The sequence below is a fragment of the Abrus precatorius genome, unplaced genomic scaffold (assembly GCF_003935025.1).
Source record: "Abrus precatorius isolate BTA unplaced genomic scaffold, Abrus_2018 Scaffold8, whole genome shotgun sequence".
NCBI classification, from domain to species: Eukaryota; Viridiplantae; Streptophyta; class Magnoliopsida; order Fabales; family Fabaceae; genus Abrus; species Abrus precatorius.
This window is the reverse complement of record NW_020874428.1, coordinates 16907288-16928088: the sequence shown is the minus strand read 5'-3', so window position 1 is coordinate 16928088 and position 20801 is coordinate 16907288. Positions and strand designations below refer to the sequence as shown.

At 30.9% G+C, this 20801-nt stretch overlaps 2 protein-coding genes across 2 annotated transcripts; both read left to right on the top strand.

Annotated features, from left to right (window-relative positions):
• The first annotated feature begins 1283 nt into the window (after positions 1-1283).
• On the top strand, positions 1284-6358 carry LOC113847576 (ubiquitin-fold modifier 1). Its single transcript, XM_027476767.1, has 4 exons — positions 1284-1429; positions 1521-1618; positions 3971-4003; positions 6176-6358. The coding sequence occupies exons 1-4, from the start codon at positions 1362-1364 to the stop codon at positions 6241-6243; spliced, it is 267 nt and encodes an 88-aa protein (XP_027332568.1). The 5' UTR covers positions 1284-1361; the 3' UTR covers positions 6244-6358.
• A 6626-nt stretch (positions 6359-12984) lies between these two features.
• Positions 12985-18738, top strand: LOC113874334 (O-fucosyltransferase 10-like). The gene is given in 11 exon segments (XM_027512563.1): positions 12985-13526; positions 13759-13843; positions 14011-14078; positions 14184-14272; positions 15207-15404; positions 15588-15792; positions 15916-16083; positions 16316-16483; positions 17280-17470; positions 18523-18704; positions 18707-18738. Coding segments are annotated over 11 exon segments (1761 nt in total). The 5' UTR covers positions 12985-13151.
• The last annotated feature ends 2063 nt before the right edge of the window (positions 18739-20801 follow it).

The following is a 20801-nucleotide window of genomic DNA, read 5'->3' as shown; positions in this document are numbered from 1 at the left end:
CATAATTGGGAGAGACATACAAAGCACATTCCATACTAAAGATAAACACGACACGACTGTAGTCAAATTTAGTAGTGTGGGAATATTTTTATATGACTTATGCTACTATGTTTGTTACAAGCACGTGCATAATATTATAACTTTTAGAAGTTTAAAACCAAAATATTTGAACACATATTAAACTTGAGCACTCTCCCGCATTAACTTAACCACATTTGTTTTAGAAAACAATATATATTTAAAAAAATGTATTCAAAGTTTTAATTTATTTTATTTTATTTATTAAAAAAATCCACATAACATAAAACGATTCTCGTCTCACTTGCTCTCACCATAACCTATTACACACAAAAAAATCTCTTACCCTAAGGATGACTGATGCTATAACGTTAGTGTTCTTCTAATTGGGGGGTAATGAAGTGGAGGTGTGATGTTGGATGACATTGATATTTGGAAGGAGAACAAGGGTGAATTTTGGCCAGTGTTCTTCTAATTCTTGCTGCACCAGTGGCAGAGTGGTATAGGTTTCAGGTATGAACAACACATGCCTTACAAAGTGGAAAAATGATTAGGTAGATCGAAATTATATAGTTTGACCAATAATATTGTATTATGTGAAAACTAAATTTTATGATTTAAAAAATAAACATTATTTTTATGAGAGACTTACCTTCAAATTTGTACATAGATGCTTCTGTGCATTATTAATGAAGCAGAATTTAATATCCTCTGTTTTAGTTACTTCAAAGAAAGAAAAATGTTAGCATTATATAACCGTTAACATTTTATCTTATATTATTTAATAACTTATCAAATAATTTAATTAAGATCAACTGTTAGATTAAAATTTTTAATTATATAAATTATATATATATGTAAACTTTTAAATGAATCTAATTTTTTTTATACATTAATAATATACATTAAAATTAACGTAATATATAATTTTAAATATATAAAAACAAAGATTTTTTAATTGAATTATTATACTTGTTTAATTTTAACAAAATTTAACATAAATAATAAGATAGTTATAATTTAATAGTTTTATCAATAAACTGGCATAATATTTGCAAAATTATATATATATATATATATATATAATACAAAATTGTGTTTTTTTATACATAATATTTTAAATCATTATTTGAATATTAAAAATTAAAATCTTAATAATATACTATGCTTGCGCTGTTGAGAAATACTTCATAGTACGAAAATTTTAACCGAATTATTAGACAAAAACATTTTATAATGGAAAATTTGGAGTAGTGCTCTAAGTTACGTGGCTTATATATATACATGTATATGTAAAAGTTGCGTGAGAGAGTTGTTGGTTAACATAACACTCAACAGTTAGGATGGGAAGCGGTGGAAAAGTGTCGTTCAAAGTGACCCTCACCTCCGATCCAAAGCTACCTTTCAAAGTGTATGTTATGTTCTGTTATCTCACTCTAATTCCTTTTTCACCGTTTTCTTGATTTCCCCAATTTTCTAATTTTCCATTTTCTCAATTTCAGATTCAGCGTTCCCGAGGGTGCACCTTTTACTGCTGTTCTCAAATTTGCAGCTGAAGAATTCAAAGTGCCTCCTCAGACCAGCGCTATCATCACTAATGGTATTTTCTTTTATCATTCCTTATTTTAAATTTTGTTATTTGGGATTGACTAAGCTTTTTATTTTTATTTTTGTTGGTTTGAATGGATTGAGGAGGTCGATTTTGCAATTTTTGAAATCTTTGGATTAATCAGAGAATATTTAAATTTACTGAGAGCTTTTCAAATTTCGGAATAGGATTTTGATAGAATGGCGGTGGATACTGGATACATGATCTTTTTGGGGTGATTATGAGATCATGAAATCTAAGATTACTAAGTGGTTTTAAGCTTTGGATAAAATCTTAAATTATGAATTCTTTTCACAAATGGTGTGTTCTGTTGTGGAAAAGAGCTTGATCATCATTTCTTAACGAATCTGTCTCTCAACTCCCCTGGCTCCTAAAATAATGAAAATGAAGGTAGATAAATTATAGTCCAAGGGTGGAAAGATCACTGATTCGTTGGTTCATCAAAACTTGGTACAAGTTAAACCTCAGATCATTCTGAATTCTTCTGAGATATTGATCTTTGATGATAATGTTGTATTCTTCACTCTTCAGGTTATCTCGTTAAGGATTAAGTAGTGTGTCTACCATCCATGTTTTACATGGTTCTAATTGTTTCTTTTCTTTGGATATTACGGGCACCTCCTGACTGGCTTTTTGTTTTATTTATACATGTTCTTTTTGCATTGATGAACTCTTAGCTGAATTTAATGTCTCTCTTGTTTGTTTGATTGATGACTTCAGCTGCTGCCTTTGTGGGCAGATGTCATGTTATTGAGATCAATTCTCATGAGGATTATTAAACCATTATAAACAATCCTATGTTACATATTAAACCTAAAATCAAGGAGAAATTTCTTTCATTCAATGGGTTTGTTTGAACGTGATCAAATTTTACACTGACGTGTTATCAAGTATTGGTGTTTGTGCTTAAGCTTCAGTGCCAGAATTTTTTTTTTTTGAGATATTGCAAATATCATCTCATTACATGCTTCAAGCTTTTCACCTTTCCATATTCTGGAATCATGAATTACATTATCTTTTGTTTTAACTTGAATCAATTCATTCTCTTCCAGTTCAGATAGGAGAGTCTGGACTTGCAAATATTTCCACGTTTTCTCCTGTACTTACTTTGTTCAATTGTTTATGTGCTCTTCTAACTGCCAAATGTTCCTTCTTGACAATCTAATTTGGAAGTCAAAAGCTTCCTCTAGGTTTGGCACAAATGACTTGTTGCAGATTCATAGGTATTACATTACTCTTTCTCCAAAGAAGTCTTATGTGTAAATCTGACTAAAAACAACAGGTTACTCATTTTTGCATAGGAAGGATGCTAAACTTCTTTAGATCTATACTTTTGTGCTTCTTACCAGCACTGAGTGTGTGTCTCAAATGTGGAACAAGTTTTGGCTGGTTAGTTAGTTAGACAGAAAGGCTTTAGTAAAAATAAAGATGCAGCTTTTTTATTGTGGTGTGCCATGTATGCAGTCCTTTGATGCACCTGGCTGGAGGGGAATGTTCACATCTTTAAGGGTGTCTCTTTATCCCTAAATTTGTGTGGGATAGGATTTTGCTTTTGGCTTCTCTTTGGTGTTCTGCTATGACATGACTGCTGTGTTTGTATAATTCAGTGTCTAGAACTGTACGGAGAGGTCCTTTCATGTTAGAATGAATGAAAGGCCAAGTACGATAGTAATACCCTAGTACAGAACTATAGATCTTTGCCAACAAATAAATTAATATCTCAACACAAATGATAAAAACCTGCTACTTCACTTGGAAAGTAAAGTGGCCCAAATGTGCACATGTGAACATTTTGACTATATAAGCATTAGGGTTAACTAGGAAGCCAATGGTATAATATCTCATTATGTGTTACAAAATATGAAGCACTGACCCTTATTATATTAGTATTACTGCTAGATCATAATCCTAATTCAATAACGTAACACATCATGAAGATAAGGAAATATGAGAACCAATCTTAAGAGATAATCTGATGTATTTTAAAATACTTTTAATTACTCTAAGATACAATCAAGATATGATTGGATTTTTTGAATATTCTAACCATTACCATTGAAAGTAGGCTTTACTGTTAGGATCAAACAGTGTCAAAGAAAGAAGGGGTAGATTTGGTTCTTGTTAGTAGTCCATTGGTAGGTTAAGCACCTGGTGAGGCTTGTGGCATATCTTGACTTTGGCATTGGGTAACCTCGCTCCCCTTAAATTGTCGCACCAAAAAAAAAGGGGCGTTTGATTCTGTTAATGACCCTATAGAACCCAACAGTATTTTGGAGTTAATCCATCTTTCTGTTATAGTACCATCGATTTGTTGTAACACATTAATTACTTTCTATATTGCAGATGGTGTTGGGATAAATCCTCAGCAGAGTGCAGGTATGTAATTTTATGATTTTCCCTGTTCAAACGTGGTGTGCCATTACAAATATTCTTGTGATGAACTTAAAATAATTCTATCACAAATCAAAAATGAAAAACATTTCGCTTACACAATTTTTTCCCTTGTAATTCTATTCCCTTGGATTAATTTAAAAACCATCAATTTATCAAAAAATGTAACAAAAATTAGTTTGTTCTTTTTGGGTGGTTTTACCATGCCACAACCATCCCCTTTTTATTTATTGCCACATCACCTAAAATGCAAGTTCACATGGTGTCACATGTTGCATAGCGTAAATATGTCAATATTGAAAGAATCAATTTACGCTATGTGGCAACATCACAGCATTTAGCACTTCATGTATGTTTTATTAAAATAAAAATGCAAGGAGCTTCATGTCATCTCAATATGATGCCAAGTGGACTAATGCCATAGATGAGGAGTTGACATATGGTTCCCATGCTTAAACCCTCACACCTACTAGGATTTCCCCTACATCCTATTATGCAGAGACCCCCTCTGCAAAGACTTCCCTTCCTCCATGCAACCCACCTCCCCCCTTTCCCCCACTCCATTTGTTGTTTTGAATTTAACTCCTTTAAGGTTCGAGATTTACTTTAGATGTAAAGAGCGATACCTATTGATTCCAAAATCAAAAATTGAGATTTATATGACTGCATGTTTTGTTATAGATGCATTTAATCTCATTTTCAACCATTGATTTTTTTAATCGGGCCATAATTTCTCTTTATACTCTAAAGTTGATCCCCTTTTTTACATGAATCAAATCCATTTTTTTCACTTCATCCCACCTCCTATACCCTTGTTTTACCTCACATAATCCATTTTTTTTTAAGGTTGGTTCCTCCTCTTTTCATTGTTTCTCATTCTTTATTCAATTCTTTTTTATAAAAAACTTAGCACAAATAGGTACTTTTTTCCTTCATTATTAAGTGATTGTTTTATCTACTTGCCCTTTTTTTGTGGTTCATATTACAAGTTTAGGACTGAGTTGAATTGTTGTTAGCTGATAATTTGTTAGTGAAGAGTAAGCTACCATTACTTGAACTCGGTCCTAAGCAGTACATATGAACTAACAAAACAATGAAAACAACAATTGCAAATGGATAAAAAGATATCACATTGTGATGAAGAAGAATTACCTATTTGTGGTGAATTTTAAATAAAACCTAGAAAGAAAGAGATAAAAAAGAATGAAGAATAATGAGAAGAAGGGGGAACGAACGAAAATGGAGCGTATAGTATATGTGGTGAAGAGGGTTCATGCATGAGAACCAAATGATAGCTCCTCAAGTGTGACGCTAAGCCCATGAGGTGTCGTCATACACATCACATGGATTTGCACCACACAAGGGTAAAAGTCATGTAGCTCTGTTTTTATTTTTTTAAAATAAAACACTGTATGGACAACTGTCACATGTTGTAATGCTAGCACATGGTAGCAGTTGATTTCTTTATCTTAATGGCATGCATCCACGTGCCGCACAAGTGATATCACGTATACTTGTGTTTGAGGTGACATGGCAGCCAAAGTAATTGATTGTCATGACAAAAATCACTTCAAATGAGTAAATTTTTGTACAAATTGCTACATGGAGTGGCGGAGCTAGGCTATTTAAGTTGGGAAGGCCAAATATATAAAACATCATTAAAAAAAAAATTGATTTGTTTTGTTTTGTTTTTTGTGGTTATAAAATTATGTATATTAGATTAGATAATAATTAATCACTCTATACATTCAAAATTCCATTTGTTATTTTATATCCAGGGAGTAAAAAAATATATGGGGTGTTAGTTTAAAAAAATAAATAAAATAAATCAAGTATTAGAATTTTGTACGTAGCTATAGAGGTTTTACCTTAAATTGAACGTAGCTCCGCCCTGGCCAAATGTCCTCATAAGAGCAGTCAATAATGAAGTTTAAAAGAAAAAAAGATATTCAGGGTTTAACAGAAATCATGGATGGTATAGAGTATACAGTTTGCATTATTTTTTCGTCTATTTTCATATATGCTCATCAGTATTTTTCTTTAAAATTAACCCTAACTTAGTAGAAAACAAAAATAATCTATTAAATATATGTAACAATATGCTGCTGGTTATAGTAGTTATCTGTGGTTTGACGGTATATGGTGACACTTCTTCAGGCAATGTCTTCCTTAAGCATGGTTCCGAACTACGTCTGATTCCGCGTGATAGGGTCGGTGCTTCTTAAGATGTTAAGGGATGTCTGATCTGATTAGTGACTACTTCCTTTTTCATGTATCTCGATGAGTGTAGCTTAGTGAATACCAGTATTACTCATATCATGTAAGTTATATATCGGAGTCTTCATAGATAAATTTTATTTGAATAATGAACATATATATATATATATATATATCATAGGAAAATACGGTCTTCTTCCTTTCAACATTCAATTTATTTCTGATTTTTGTCGGTGTTTAGCTGCTCAAATCCTGAGGCACAATTTTCCTCATGATATGAAACTGCGTATTTGAGGCATAGTGAAATTCAAAAAATCATATCTTAAATACTCTTTCCTTTTATGTTTTTCTTTTTTTATTTGGGCTTTATTTATTAAGAGTTGCTGCAAAGGCAGCCGAGAGTTTAGGCAAGGGATGGGCATAGGGGGATCAAACGCTCCATTAAATCAACAGTTGAATCAAGGCATGAAGAAGAGTTAATATATCAATTGATTCCTAATAAATATAGAATGGTTATTGGTCACTAAATGATATAATTTAAGCTTAATTTATTTGAATGTTAATTTCTTGGATCAAATTAGTTCTCACATCATGAACATCAGGAATTAATTTGATTTAATTCAGGAACAAATTTGATTGACTAAATGCATATTTATGCCCCACAAGTGTAATTTTCATCATTCATAGACTAAATATAATTGAAATTATATCTTTTAGAAATTAATTGGATTATTTGTTCTGTCATGGAATGTAAAAACGCCTCTTTAAACATAATATCAATTATTGAATCTTGTCCGAAGTAAGAATCTGGGATCCAAGTTATAAACAGAGGACACTGGACGGTAAGAGTTGCTGCTTTCTTTTTTGGGTCAACTGTAATTGTTGTTGCTCTTCTAAACGCAAAATCATTTTTTGACTTAGAGAAAGTTAGATTGTGGAGGAGAATATGGGCCAGCAGAGCCATAGTTGGGATTTCATATTTTCAGTATTTTTTTTATGTCTACTTTTGATTGAATTTTATTTTTGTTTATTTATTTAGAACTTTAAGGCAGTATGTTATCTTTTAGTTATGTGTTTGTTTTTATTTAATTCTTAAATAGTTAATGCCCTTATCATAAATAAGAAAAAATAATAGCAAAGATTAATAATTTTAAGATAAATAAGTATATTAATTACTTTTTAAATTTATATATTATCTTCTTATATGGACAAATAAACGAACAAAGAAACATTGCATGAACAGTGCAGTCGGAAAGTTTGGAGAAATGAAGACAAAGGTATTAAGTTTCTATGTCTACCCTTGGAACAAAAAAAAGGATTAAACCTCAAGTCAGTCTTCAAGAATTGAGATTCTACAGGTGGGGAATTTTAATCCATAAAATTTTAAGATTTTGTTAGTCTTTTTGACTTTGTAAAAAAAAATTATTTTTTGACTTTTAAACTTTTAAACTCTATCTTTTAGTATTGCTTTGTGCTAAAATGGATTAGTGTAAATGGTGTTCTATAAAGTCAAAGACTACAACAATTTTTTAAGAAAACTCAAATTAAAATATACAATCCAACAGTATAAAAAACTAAAACTGGAGTTTCTTTTAAAAAGAGTTTATATATCCAGCAGAAATGGTGGATATCATAAATTGGCTGTTGCACCTCTTACTGCGTTGGTCCCATAACATTTATAGACAGTGTCCCCCAATCATCCATCTTCTTCTAAATGCTAATAATGGATACAAATATGAGGTTAGACCGACCTACCCGCCTTCCACTAGATACTCCATTACTCAATTATATGAGCATTGAAATTTCAGTCATTTAGCCTTTTCCTCTTACCTCCTCAATCAAAGTTTCAATCATGCTACACGATCTCAAATCTTTAAACTATTTAAAGATGTGGGCCAACAAGTTTCTAATGTATGGAAATCTTTCCAAAACAGTTTTTTTTAATTTAGTAAAATTGAGAGAGAGCAAGTTATAATGTGTTTTATCTAAAGCTCACAAGAAAATTACCTTTATTTTATTTTTTTTACTAACTATGCAATTAAGGTTGTTTGTTTGTGTCATTCTAAAATGTATTTTAATTTTAAAACATTATATATCCAAAAAGTACACAATAAGAATATATATATTTGTTCAAAATAATAAAATTTAATACATTTGTAACTCCAAAATATTTGTTTAAAAAGTTGTATTATATTCTATTTCACAATGATGAAAAATACATGTTAAAAGATTTGATAAAATGTAAAATGAAACGCTTATACACAATGATAGCCTGAAATCTGAACAAACTATTTAACTCTGTGGCCTTCAATAATAGCCTGAAATCTGAATCCCCTCTTCTGCGCCATTTGCCGCAATTTATACAGTGCAAGCAAATATTCACAACGGGCACTTGTGCTACTATATTTGAGACAGATTCACATGTAGTAGTAAAGTAGTCTCATGTGTGTTGTGTCAATTTTTACTTCGTGAATTGTGATTAAATGGAAGTTTCTATTTCCCCAATTATTTAGTTGTAATTTTCTTTTCATCGCTGTTTGTTAGTCACGTTGTTCAATGAAAAAAAAACTTAGATATTATGGAGATAATTAAGAAATATTTAATATGTTACATGAAATCATTTATTATATTTTTCTTTCTTTAACTAATACTTTAACAGTATTTTTCAAAATTTTATTATATAAATTAATGAAGAATACTAAGAATATTAATTAAAAATAAAATATTAAGAAATTATTTTTAACGAATCTTTCTCCTTATTTATTATTACACTGATTTATGGATTAGTAGAAGTTTATTTTTCACCTAAAAATACTGTTTATGATAACATTCAGAATGTGAATTAATAAACTTAAAAACTTCTATGATCCTATGCTAAAAAGAAAAGGCTAATATTATTGATATGTGAATATAATATATATATATATATATATATTTGTTAGATTTAACTTTTTATAATATAAAGGAATAATGAAACGAGAAAACCAAAATGTATTTGTTGTTAATCTAAAATGAATTAAATATATAAAATAATTTAATTTAAATCAATAGTCATACACTTTCTTTTCTTATTTTATACACTATTTATTTTATGCAAATTAATTATTATTATTTTAGCTTCTTTCAATCCCTTCGTTGCGGTGCTGTGGCATTCCCTTTTCTCTTCTTTTTAAGATTATTTTATTTTCCTACTTTCACGTTGATCGATAGTCCTAATTTTGAAGTTAGAGCCTTAGCTTCGTATCTCACTCGTAAATAAAAAGTGACATGGATTTAAAAAAAAAATAGAAAGAGGCTATTTTCTTTCAAAATTTTCAAACTAGTATAATCTTTTTTTATTAAAAAGATATATTAAAATAGAGTAAGATTTATTATGTGAAAATAATTTATTTCTTATTAATTTTTACCTTAAATATTTTTATTTTTTTAACAAATTTTAATTTTAGTTTCATATTTTTTATTTTAATTTTTTCAAAAATCAACTATTTCTCTTGTTGTTCATAATAATGTGATCCGAAAAAATTAATATATGTCACGAAAAATCAATATGTGACAACTTAAATAGTCAACCACCGTGGTAGACAAAGGAAAACATTACATTATAAATTTTAAGAGTTAAAACTAAAATAAAATTAAAAAATTAATATTAAAATTTCATAAAAATAGAAGATATATATATATATATATATATATATAGGAACATAATTTTTTTACACTAGTATAAATCTAAAAAGTCTTATACTCAGATCTGAACTTTTTATTTAACTTATATATAACAAATTATAATTCATTACTTTACTTATTATTAAGTTAAATAAAAAACTTAGATCGAATGTAAAATATATACATAAGACTAGTGTAAGTCTAAAAACTTTTATAATTGATCTGAACTTTTTATTTATTATAATTTATTACTTTATTAATCGTTAGATGTAAATTAAATAAAAGATTTAGATCGAGTGTAAGAATTTTTATATATACACTAGTATAAAAATTATATTAAGTAATATATTAAAAATTATGAAATTATTATATTATATTTTATTTTTAACTAACATTTTAAAAATATTAGTTGATATTTGTCTATCATTTAATATGTCATACACGTCCCCTCTTGCCATTCAGTTTATTATTATTATTTTAATTATTTTCATTCTTTTATATTAAGAAATAACGATGAAATTTAAAGAAATAATGAAATATAAAGGTCAATTAGTTTATTTTTATTTAAATGGCCATGCAGTAATTAAATATAATGTTTAAAATTGCAATTAAAATTGCCATGAAAATTTGCAATTAAATCTGAAATGTACGAAAGAAGCTTAGGTCTGACGCGAACATGGCTTTTATTTAAAAACACATGCACTATTAAATACGAAGTTTAAAACTTCAATTAAAAATAAATGGGTGAAGCATATGTAAATAATACCAACGAACCTCAAACAAAATGAAACAGGATATATATGAAGTTGGCCATAATGAATAAGGTTACTTACGACCCTAATAGAGTTGTGAATTTGGGTTAGCTTAGTTTGTTTAGGTAAGTCTACTATAGACCTAAACTATTTCAAATTTTACTAATTAAATTAAGTTAATTTAGTTATATATATGAAGATATTTTTTATTACCGGTAGTGCTGTAAAGATTAAGGAAGTGTTTGTTTTTATTTTTAAAAACTATTTTATATTGAATTTTATTTTTAAAAATAAAAACTATTTTTAAAACAATAATTAAACATATCCTAAAATATATTAAAAATATACATATACACAAAAACACTATAGTAATACACGGATCACGAAAACATTTAAATTTAAAATGATAGTAATAATGTTCCATACTTGCATGATTAAAGCAACAGAAACGAGGCAATGCATTTTGCTGACCAGCTGTTGACCGCAGTTGAATAGATTTGAGTAATCTTCCACACCATAAAGTGCACACCTGCACCTGTCTTTCTTTGGATCACATGATTCGCAAAATATAAATAAAAAAATAAAATATATATATATATATTATTTTTATTATCTAAACTAAATTAAAAAAAAATATGTTGGTGTGTATAATATAATGCAATTGTAATTTTTTTTCTATTAAAAATATTGCTCCACCAATAATGAAAAATTAACTGTTTTAACACGAAGAGTCGAAGAGATTATCGAAATATAAACAATCATTAGCTTATTTTTTAAAAGATATATTTAAATAGCTAAAAGCCAAGTAATTTAACGGAAGTTACGGAACTCTTTCTTCTTAATTTGGTAGGTGGGTGCTTCCCACTGGTGCGTGTGCACACTGCACTACGCTGGCTTTGCAGGATTACAACATAAAAATTATAAAAATAATATGCTGGTTAAGAAAAATTAAAACATCTAAAAATATAATTTTTTATATTTCTAATTACTTTTTTAAAAATTATTATTTATTAACTCTCTAACTATACTCTTAGAACACTTTTAAAAAAACTAAATTAAAATCCAATTACAAATCATGCCAATTTTAGGATTTGGAATGTTAACCCTATGTTGTTTTCTCTGCGGTTCGAGATTTTATACATATTTCACGTTAATAGAGTGGTTTATGCATTCTAATTTAAAACCAAGATCTGGAAGAAAACTAATTCGATTCTTTTATTCCTTACTTACTGCAACCATTTTCAGTGGTCCTATTGTTTATCAAATTCTTAGTTCTTCACCTGCAAGTTTTGTTTTCTTGTTAATAATGTAAATGAAACACAAATAACGGTACATCTTTCTATTATTTTATGACATTGACAAATGTCTTTATAGCAATGTTAAAAGGAAATTAAATATAAACATGTGTATAATTGTTAATTTAATAATAATTAATTAGTTTACAATGAAATTAATAAATAATTTTGACCAAAATTTATTTATGTTAAAGTCTACTTGGTTTGACCTATGACTATTAAATTAAGTTTTATTTTAAAGACAATTTTTTAATAAATACACTATTTAACTAATCTGTATTAATTATTTTATCATAATTTTTTAAAAAATTTTTTTTTTTACTCTTTTTTCATTAGTCAAGTGGTGTATTTATCAAAGTTTATCCTATGCAAAGTTGTACAGAGATTAAAAAGTTTGTTATGAAAATATATGAACTTGATAATGTAATGGAGTTCTATTTAAGTTAAAAAAAGAATTTTAATAAACAAATTTATTATTGCTGAAGCAAACAATATCTTAATTTTAAATTTTTCTAATTATTATTTTGAGGATGGTTTTACTTAATCATGTAGCTTCACACCTGTTAGTAAAGATATCTGATATGATCATATAACAAAAAAAACAGTGTGTACAAGTATAAACTAACAAGGTTAATTTTTTTGCTACAAAAAAATAAAAAAATAATTAAAATACATTAATAACAAATATTATTTTAATAATTAACTTATAAAACATATCTAATCTATTCTAATCAATTGACAAGATGAGCATATCTAAATTTAACTGATAAAATAAAGGTAAAAAAAGGACAATGTTAATTTTAAAATTTTTATTTGATTATGAATATTCTAAAAATAGTTAATTAGATTCTATTTCTCCGACAGTGGGAAGGAATAGCAGGGGATCGATGCTCATCAATTTCATACCATACCACGCCATTGTCACACTACTCTCTCAGTCTCGTTATTTTTCATTTCCCTAACTGTCCCTCTCATCTTCTCTTTAACACAACAAAAAGCTACTCACTCACTACTCTCTCTCTATCTCTCCACACTTTCTCTTCTGCTCTGCTAAAAAAGGACAAAAAATTCTGATTCCAAAAACCTCAACAAAAATCTTCACACTCCATACACTAAACGCAAACGCACATTGTTTTCACCAACATCACACACACACACACACTCTCTCTCTACACTGCACTGTTGTTGTAGAGAGGGAATTGTCCAATGAAATCCAAAGCTGTCGGTAACGGCCACGCCAGCGAGTCCGGCGGAGGCGGAAGCAGCACTTCGCCGAGTCCGCCGCCATCGCCGCGCCGCCACTCCGGCATTTCGCGATGCCGGCGGAGAGTGCGTTCGGCGAAAGACTCGTCGGAGACTCGGCGCGGCCTCGGAAGCTTGGCCGCCGGCATCATGGCGCGGCGGAGCCTCCGGTATTTCTTCCTGCTGCCGGTGGTGTACATCTCTGGCTTGTTGATGTGTGTGGGACCATTCTCTGCTCTCATTGGCCACGCTCCTCTTCCCGGTTCTCGCTATCGCAGCCACGTGGTCTTCCACAACCTCTGGGACGATATCGAGAACGATAATTCCACCGCCATTGAGGTTAGTAGTGTGCGACTGAGTGATTGAGTGAGCGTAATGCAGAGAGAGAGAGAGAGAGATTTTGAGGATTTCGTGTTTGTTTTTGTTGCAACTTTATTTTTTTTAATTTGGTTATATTGATTATTAATTATTAACTACTTTTGGATGCGGAGCATGAGAAAAAAAATTTGAAAAATCCTTGTCTTCCACGGAGAGGGCTGATTTAATTTTAATAATTTTTGTCTTTTTGCAGTTGTCTTCTGTGTGGAAGTATAAAAGGAAGTTGAGGGAGCAGAAACCTTGTCCAAACTTGACTACTTTGCATCGCGAACATTTTGGTATGCTCTCGTAGTGATAAAATGTTAAAACTACTTAATAATGGTTTTTATTACGCTTATATGTTCGAAGTCAGCGTTATATTGCTGCTACTGTGAAATTTGGGGTGTTAAAAGTGAATGAAACTTTGTTTAGAATGTTTTAATTTTGTGCTTTCTCATAATTTCAGTGTCCTCTGGATCAAATGGTTTTTTGATTGTTGAGGCCAATGGTGGTCTTAACCAGCAACGCTCTGCGGTATGATAAGAATTTTCCTTTCTCTGACTTTGAGAACGCTTAGGTTTTTATTTTTAGAGAAAAACTGGTTTTCGCAGCTTTGTTTGTTAACACGTCCTTCTGTAGATTTGCAATGCTGTGGCTGTGGCTGGACTCCTGAATGCAGTACTGGTTATACCTCAATTCGAATTCCACAATGTGTGGAAAGATCCAAGGTGGACCAATTTACTTATTGTGTTCAGCTTTGATTTCGAACCTTCAAAGATAAGTCTTAACCTGGTGCTGTTGTGGACCTGTGTTGGCCATTGCTACTGGGATTTTGCAGCTGCATTGCTTGATGTAGTCTGTAATTTTCAAACCCTAGTCTCAACGTTTGTGCTTGATAAATTTTTGACACAGACATTGTGACTTAATCTGATTTCTTTGTTTGGCTTAGCAATGGTCAACATATTACTGAATTTCATAACTCAATAAGTTTATGCATTTTACAAACGAAAAATTTCACCTTCTGATGCATTTTCATATGAAGTAAATTGTGCTGATTTAAGGCAAACATCTTTTTAAAATTTTGTAGAACCTAAAACAGTTTAGACTATTGCCTTTATTTGATACAAGTGATTTGCTGAAAAGAAAAGCATTTATAAGGAAACTTTCTTATTCTTTAGTAGTTACTACTCTCTAAACCTTCACACTTGCTTTGTTATTAGAACATTTATTATTTAATTTAAACATATTTGTATAAATTATTCAATTTAATCATGTTCCCATAAACGGTTCCATGCTAACATTGCTTTGTAATATGCAACAAATACGGAACCAATTACACAGCATATACAACCTAGGACAAGAAGCAGATCCTCCTGCAAAATAATATGTTGATACACATTGATTTGTACTTGGAATTTGTTTGGTATGTCTTACATTTGTGATATGATTGAACGTTTGTTGATTATATTTTGTAACAAACTAGCAGTTATGGAATGAAAGTTACCCTTCTTGGGTATGAGTGTTTTCCTTATAAAACAGCCCATACACAAATTATTTATTAAATATACAATTCAATGAACATTATGACATTTCTTAGACTTCTTTATTCCTTATTTATTTCTACAGTTACTTCTATTTAAAATAATATTGTTTCCCTTACAGTGAATTCGGGGATATATATGATGAAGATCATTTTATATCCACACTTGATGGGTATGTGAAGGTTGTTAAAGAACTGCCAGAGGCACAAATGGAGCGGCATAATTACAATATTAGTAATATCACTAACATCAGAGTTCAAGCTTGGGCTCCTGTCAGTTATTACCTGGGAGTTGTTTATCCTATCTTGCAAAAGGAAGGGTAGGTGTTGGGTCACTTTCGTCTCTTCTTCGATATTTTTTAAATGAACAATGTTGCTCTTTTTAAAAAGAAAGTTTTTGCGTGAAACTGAACTCTGAAGCGAATCCAAATTGGGCATTTGATTTTTCACAATTTCATTTTATGAAAACAATTTGATGCAAGTAAATTTATTTTCTTATGCAGGGTAATTCGAATAGCTCCATTTGCAAACCGTTTGGCAATGAGTGTCCCTCCACATATTCAGTTTTTAAGATGCCTTACAAATTATAAAGCATTGAGGTTTTCTTCTTCAATATCAGCACTAGCTAAAAAACTAGTTAACCGAATGATTGAGAAGAGCTCAAGGACAGATGGAAAATACATTGCTGTACATCTTCGCTTTGAGGAGGTACTGATGTTTGTTCTATCATATTGGAACTGGTAGTTGGTGTCAATATATATATCTCTGTGTGGTGAAGGGTACAAGATTGAATCATCTTTATGTAATGATTGACTGAATCTTAACATGCAGGACATGGTAGCATTCTCCTGTTGTGTATATGACGGAGGAGAGGCAGAAAAGTTGGAAATGGACTCGGTTCGAGAGAAAGGGTGGAGGGGCAAATTTAAAAGAAAAGACCGCATCATTTTACCTAACATTAATCGAGTTGATGGAAAATGCCCACTAACCCCTCTAGAGGTATCTTTTTACTTGCTAATGCTTCTCAGATCTTAAATTTTGTTTTTTTTTTTTTTTTTCCATATTTTAAGTCTGACCATTCTCATGTGCTTATGTCATTGACTTCTGAAGATGCCATCAATATTTTTCTTGGTAGTAACCATTCCTGATACTTGTTTGAAAGTTGAAATTGTGTCAAAGCTGGTATTACATGGAAGAGACTGATGTTTGTTGCACATTTTTAACTATGTAGGTTGGGATGATGCTGCGTGCCATGGGATTTGATAACAATACTTCAGTATATTTAGCTTCTGGGAAAATATATCATGCAGAGAGATATTTGGCTCCTTTAATTAAGATGTTTCCTAATCTTTATACAAAGGAGTCTCTTGCAACATCAGATGAGCTTGCTCCTTTTATGGTAAAGATCTTCATTCCTTGCTGGTTGAAAGAAAAGAAGAATTACTAATGTCATGATTCATTCTATGAAATTGAATGACATCAAATATCTTCAGTTTCTGTTTTATTTGATTTCTTTTTCATAGTTGCCTGTCGATCGAAGCATGCTAACTTGATTTTCTTGCAGACCTGGCTTGTTTGTAGCTTTCCTGCAGCATCCGTTTTTATCATTTTATGGAGCAATATTTATAATTTTTTTTATCCTTGCAGTGATTAAAATACATAAATAAAATATATGGCATCTAATATGGATGCATCATCTAAATGATCTTGTTGTAAGAAAATTTGATGGCTAATGAATTGGACTCAATGGCACAGACTTTTACTACCATTCATTAAAATTCTGAAATACTTATGTTCATGGATTTGGGTTGGACCTGGGAACTAAAGCTCACCCATTTGAACAATCGGTCAGCAGTTTTATACTTGCTAGGCTTCTACTTTTTTTGGTTTAATTGCTTAGACACTGACATCAAAATGCATATCAAGGCTGTAACTGGGTTTCAATTCCAAAAAAGTAAAAGGATGTAATTGTCTTTATAATGTGTTTCTCTAGCCACTCCTCATTCTGTCTTGATGGTTAACTGTGAGGACATCTTTGCTAAAAATAAAGGATGTAATTGTCTTGATGGTTAACTGTGAGGACATCTTTATAACGTGCCCTATTTTAATTTAACTACGCACTTTCTTAGAGTGTATGTTGTAATATTTGTTGGAATTTTCAATAAGCTCTAATGCTTAGTTTCATCCTTTTCTAGGGCTATTCCTCTCAATTGGCTGCACTGGACTACACAGTATGCTTGTTTAGTGAGGTTTTCGTAACAACTCAGGGTGGTAACTTCCCTCATTTTTTGATGGGCCATAGAAGATTCCTCTATGATGGCCATGCCAAGACCATTATCCCAGATAAGCGCAAGCTTGTTGTTCTTTTGGATGACATGAGTATTAGGTATATTCTCTCTCTCTCTCTCTCTCTCTCTCTCTCTCTCTCTCTCTCTCCATATATAGCTATTATATACTGCATTAAAACATTTCAAATGATTTTGCGGAATGTTTAATTTGGTTCCATGTATCATTTGTGTCTTGATGGAAAATAACAATTAGGCCAGGATAATAGTTACATTTTCTGGGATTTATATAGAGGTTACAGCCCGTTCTATGAGATAATAACATGTGTTAACTGATTAGAGTTTGAGAGTTTCCCTTAGACTTGAATGTGAACCTTTTGATCTATATGAAATAAAATTAAAAAGCAGATAATTTATTCCTAAATCCTAATATATACCTTCTTTTAACTGAAACAGTGGATACAATGTAATGGATTTTTTATTTAACTTGGAGAAATAATTGCTTAGTTTTTACAGCATTCTTTAAGAGTTTGTTTTTATAGGTTGTTATTTCCAGAAATGATCCATTCTCAAACACCCAATTATAGTTTGATCCAGTTATATGCGGAACGTGATCTCTGAAGTATATGGAGTTTGGAATGACATTTTGTTGCTAGAGCACTAATAGTATGTAGATACTATCTACCACTGAATTATGAATTATAATCATATAACGCCATACAAAGTAAAATATGTGATAGTGAAAAACATTAGGTGGGCCAAAGCTGGAGTCACAACTATCTTTCTTCCGATTATAGAGTTGCCTATTAATAACAATCAGGGCGGGCTACCAGGTTTTGTGTTGTGGCCTTGTATGCAATGCAATTTTCAATAATTTTATTACCAATAAATCCTGTCACTTAGTTTTACTCTTTCTTTTGTGATTACATTGTTTACTAATTGTTATTTTTTGTTTGGCTTGAATCAAACTTGATAGGTTTGTAACTGTAGGTGTCCATCCTTGTGTGCGCATGTTACATTTAAGTATGTATAGTTGTCTTACATTTAAGTGTGCATAGTTGTCATCTGGATTTCGAGTGGAGGCATAGGCTATGGTTATGCAATCACAGGAAAACACTAGGTGATAGGAAATCTTTGTGCATTGGTTTTGCAGTTGGAGAGCTTTCAAGGATCACATGGACGACATGCTCAATGAAAGTGACCGCAAAGGAATCATGGTACCTAGAGTTAGAAAAATAAACAGAAAAACTTCTGTCTACACATACCCGTTACCAGAATGCAGGTGCCTACAGCAGTATCATGCCAATCAAATTGACCACAATCTTGACATTCTCGATAGTTACAACGGAACAAAAGCTTAAATGGATGACAAGTTTCATTTTGTTTCAGCATCTCTGCGCAGTCATCAAGTTTATATTATGAATTCCATGGCTTTGGTTCTTCAACTTCCAATTCTACTGCCTTTTGAGATGCTTTCAACTTGCAGTTCTGATAACACGAGATTTCTACTTTATGATTGGCTGCTGCAATTGCATGAAGATTTTGTGTGCATATTACTTGGTTTACATAGTCGAACAGTTTCTAGCTTCCAATATAAAGGTTGGAAAACACTGCACCAACGTAGTGTTCTACGAAAGGATATAGCAAAATTCAGAAATAGTCAGAGTGTAGAGTTGTTTTTTTTTTCCTTTCTGATCAACGTTTTTTGAGCTGACATTACCCTTTCTACAATTTTTGTATTTTGTATAAAATTCTTAGGCTCCAAAGAAGACAGTAATCTGTCGAGTCAGTGAGTATTTTAATTTTGACCCAGTATCAGAGGGAGAGATCCTTTTGGTCCTGTTGACGAGTGGCTTTGTTTTTCATCCCTTCCACATTTTGAAAAATGTAAATGTTTTCTGTGTACGTTTTTCTTTTCTGTCATTAAACATCATTTGAAATTGTAATGGTCCATGGAATAACAGGTTGAGTTCGGAATGCCAGGTAAAAAACTAAAGATCTTTACTCTTAATGCAGCGTAGTAGGAAACCGTAGTTGAAGTTAGAAGGATGTGAGTTGATCTTATTTTATGTTAATAAAAGGCGCTATGACCCTGAACAGAAATTACATAGCCCAATATGGGAGACAGAACTATCATGAACGCGCGCAAAATCAACTCTCTATTTCAGGTCAGTAACATGAAAACACACGTCTCTCTTCTAAACGCTACTCTTTACTGTGTCAAAGCAACATGTCCCAGTAACCATCTCAGACTCGGGTCAAAAACAAGAACTCGCCTTGACCATGTAATGTGGCAAAGTTTTCTTATTTTACTTCCACTCTACACGATAGAAGGATAAGGTATGGGGCAATAGAACTTGTCAGTCCTTACTCAAGATCCGTTTGTGCGAGCAATGATTTGCATCAGATTACTCAGACGCATCTAATTGGCTGACATGTGAATCACTGAGGCAGTCTAGATGCAGAATCGAGTAAACTTGTAAATTAGTTCTTAAGTTTTATAAACCTTATTCAATCTCTAACTATATAAGAACTTACCTACTTTAGTCTCTGTCTCCTCTACTTTTTCACTATACAATTTTGTTTCTTTAATTTGTTTCTTTCTCCCCTGTTCCTGGACCAAAAAAATATAGAAGAAAACTGGACAGAAACAAAACCCTGATGTGATGTCGACAAAAACTAAAACCCTTAATGGATGAAACATTTTAATCTGTACATGGAAAGACAAAGCTTGTCGTAAGTTTGCTTATGTCAAAACTTCCTTTTGCTTATTTAAAAACATGTTATCTCTAGAATAAGAAAAACTTTTAGTTTGCTTGAATATACAAAACTTCTAGATTTGATGATAATAATTGAGAGATATGATTATGAACTAACAGTAACAATTTTGTTGGTTATACATTTGTTTTAAAATGAAAAGAAAGGAACTCAAAAGACTAAAAATAAATAAATTACAATAATAGAACTTAAATTAACAATAAGTAAAACTTATTCATGGTATAAGAGATTTATTTTAAGACATGTGCACAATTACTTAAATGACTCGTCCATATCAACAACCCTGATTAAATAATAAACGCTGTTTATATGTGATTATATAATCGCTTCTATTTGATGAAATTACAAAAATAGTGGACCTTAACTAATCAAAGTCAAGTCCAGTGAATTTATTTAAACAGACAAAGATCTCTCAACACCGCTTTATATTGCATATTTATTTATTTATTTATCAACGAAGAGGTTTTATTACCTCAGATTCCATATTTAATTTTCTATTGTTAAAAAGGAAGGACCACTTGATATTTCTTATTTTATTATGTCAGTGAAGTAGTACCGTTACCATACTTGCATGTTAGGAGATGTTGCCACCTTGTATTGCATCTTTATTTTTTTGTTCTAAATGAATAAAAAATTAACCACCTAGCATTGGAT

Coding starts and splice junctions, on each gene's coding strand:
- LOC113847576 (XM_027476767.1), top strand. CDS start 1,362: ATGGGAAGCGGTGGAAAAGTGTCGTTCAAAGTGACCCTCACCTCCGAT. Junction 1,619..3,970: donor CAGCGCTATCATCACTAATG/GTATTTTCTTTT, acceptor TCTATATTGCAG/ATGGTGTTGGGATAAATCCT. Junction 4,004..6,175: donor AAATCCTCAGCAGAGTGCAG/GTATGTAATTTT, acceptor ACACTTCTTCAG/GCAATGTCTTCCTTAAGCAT.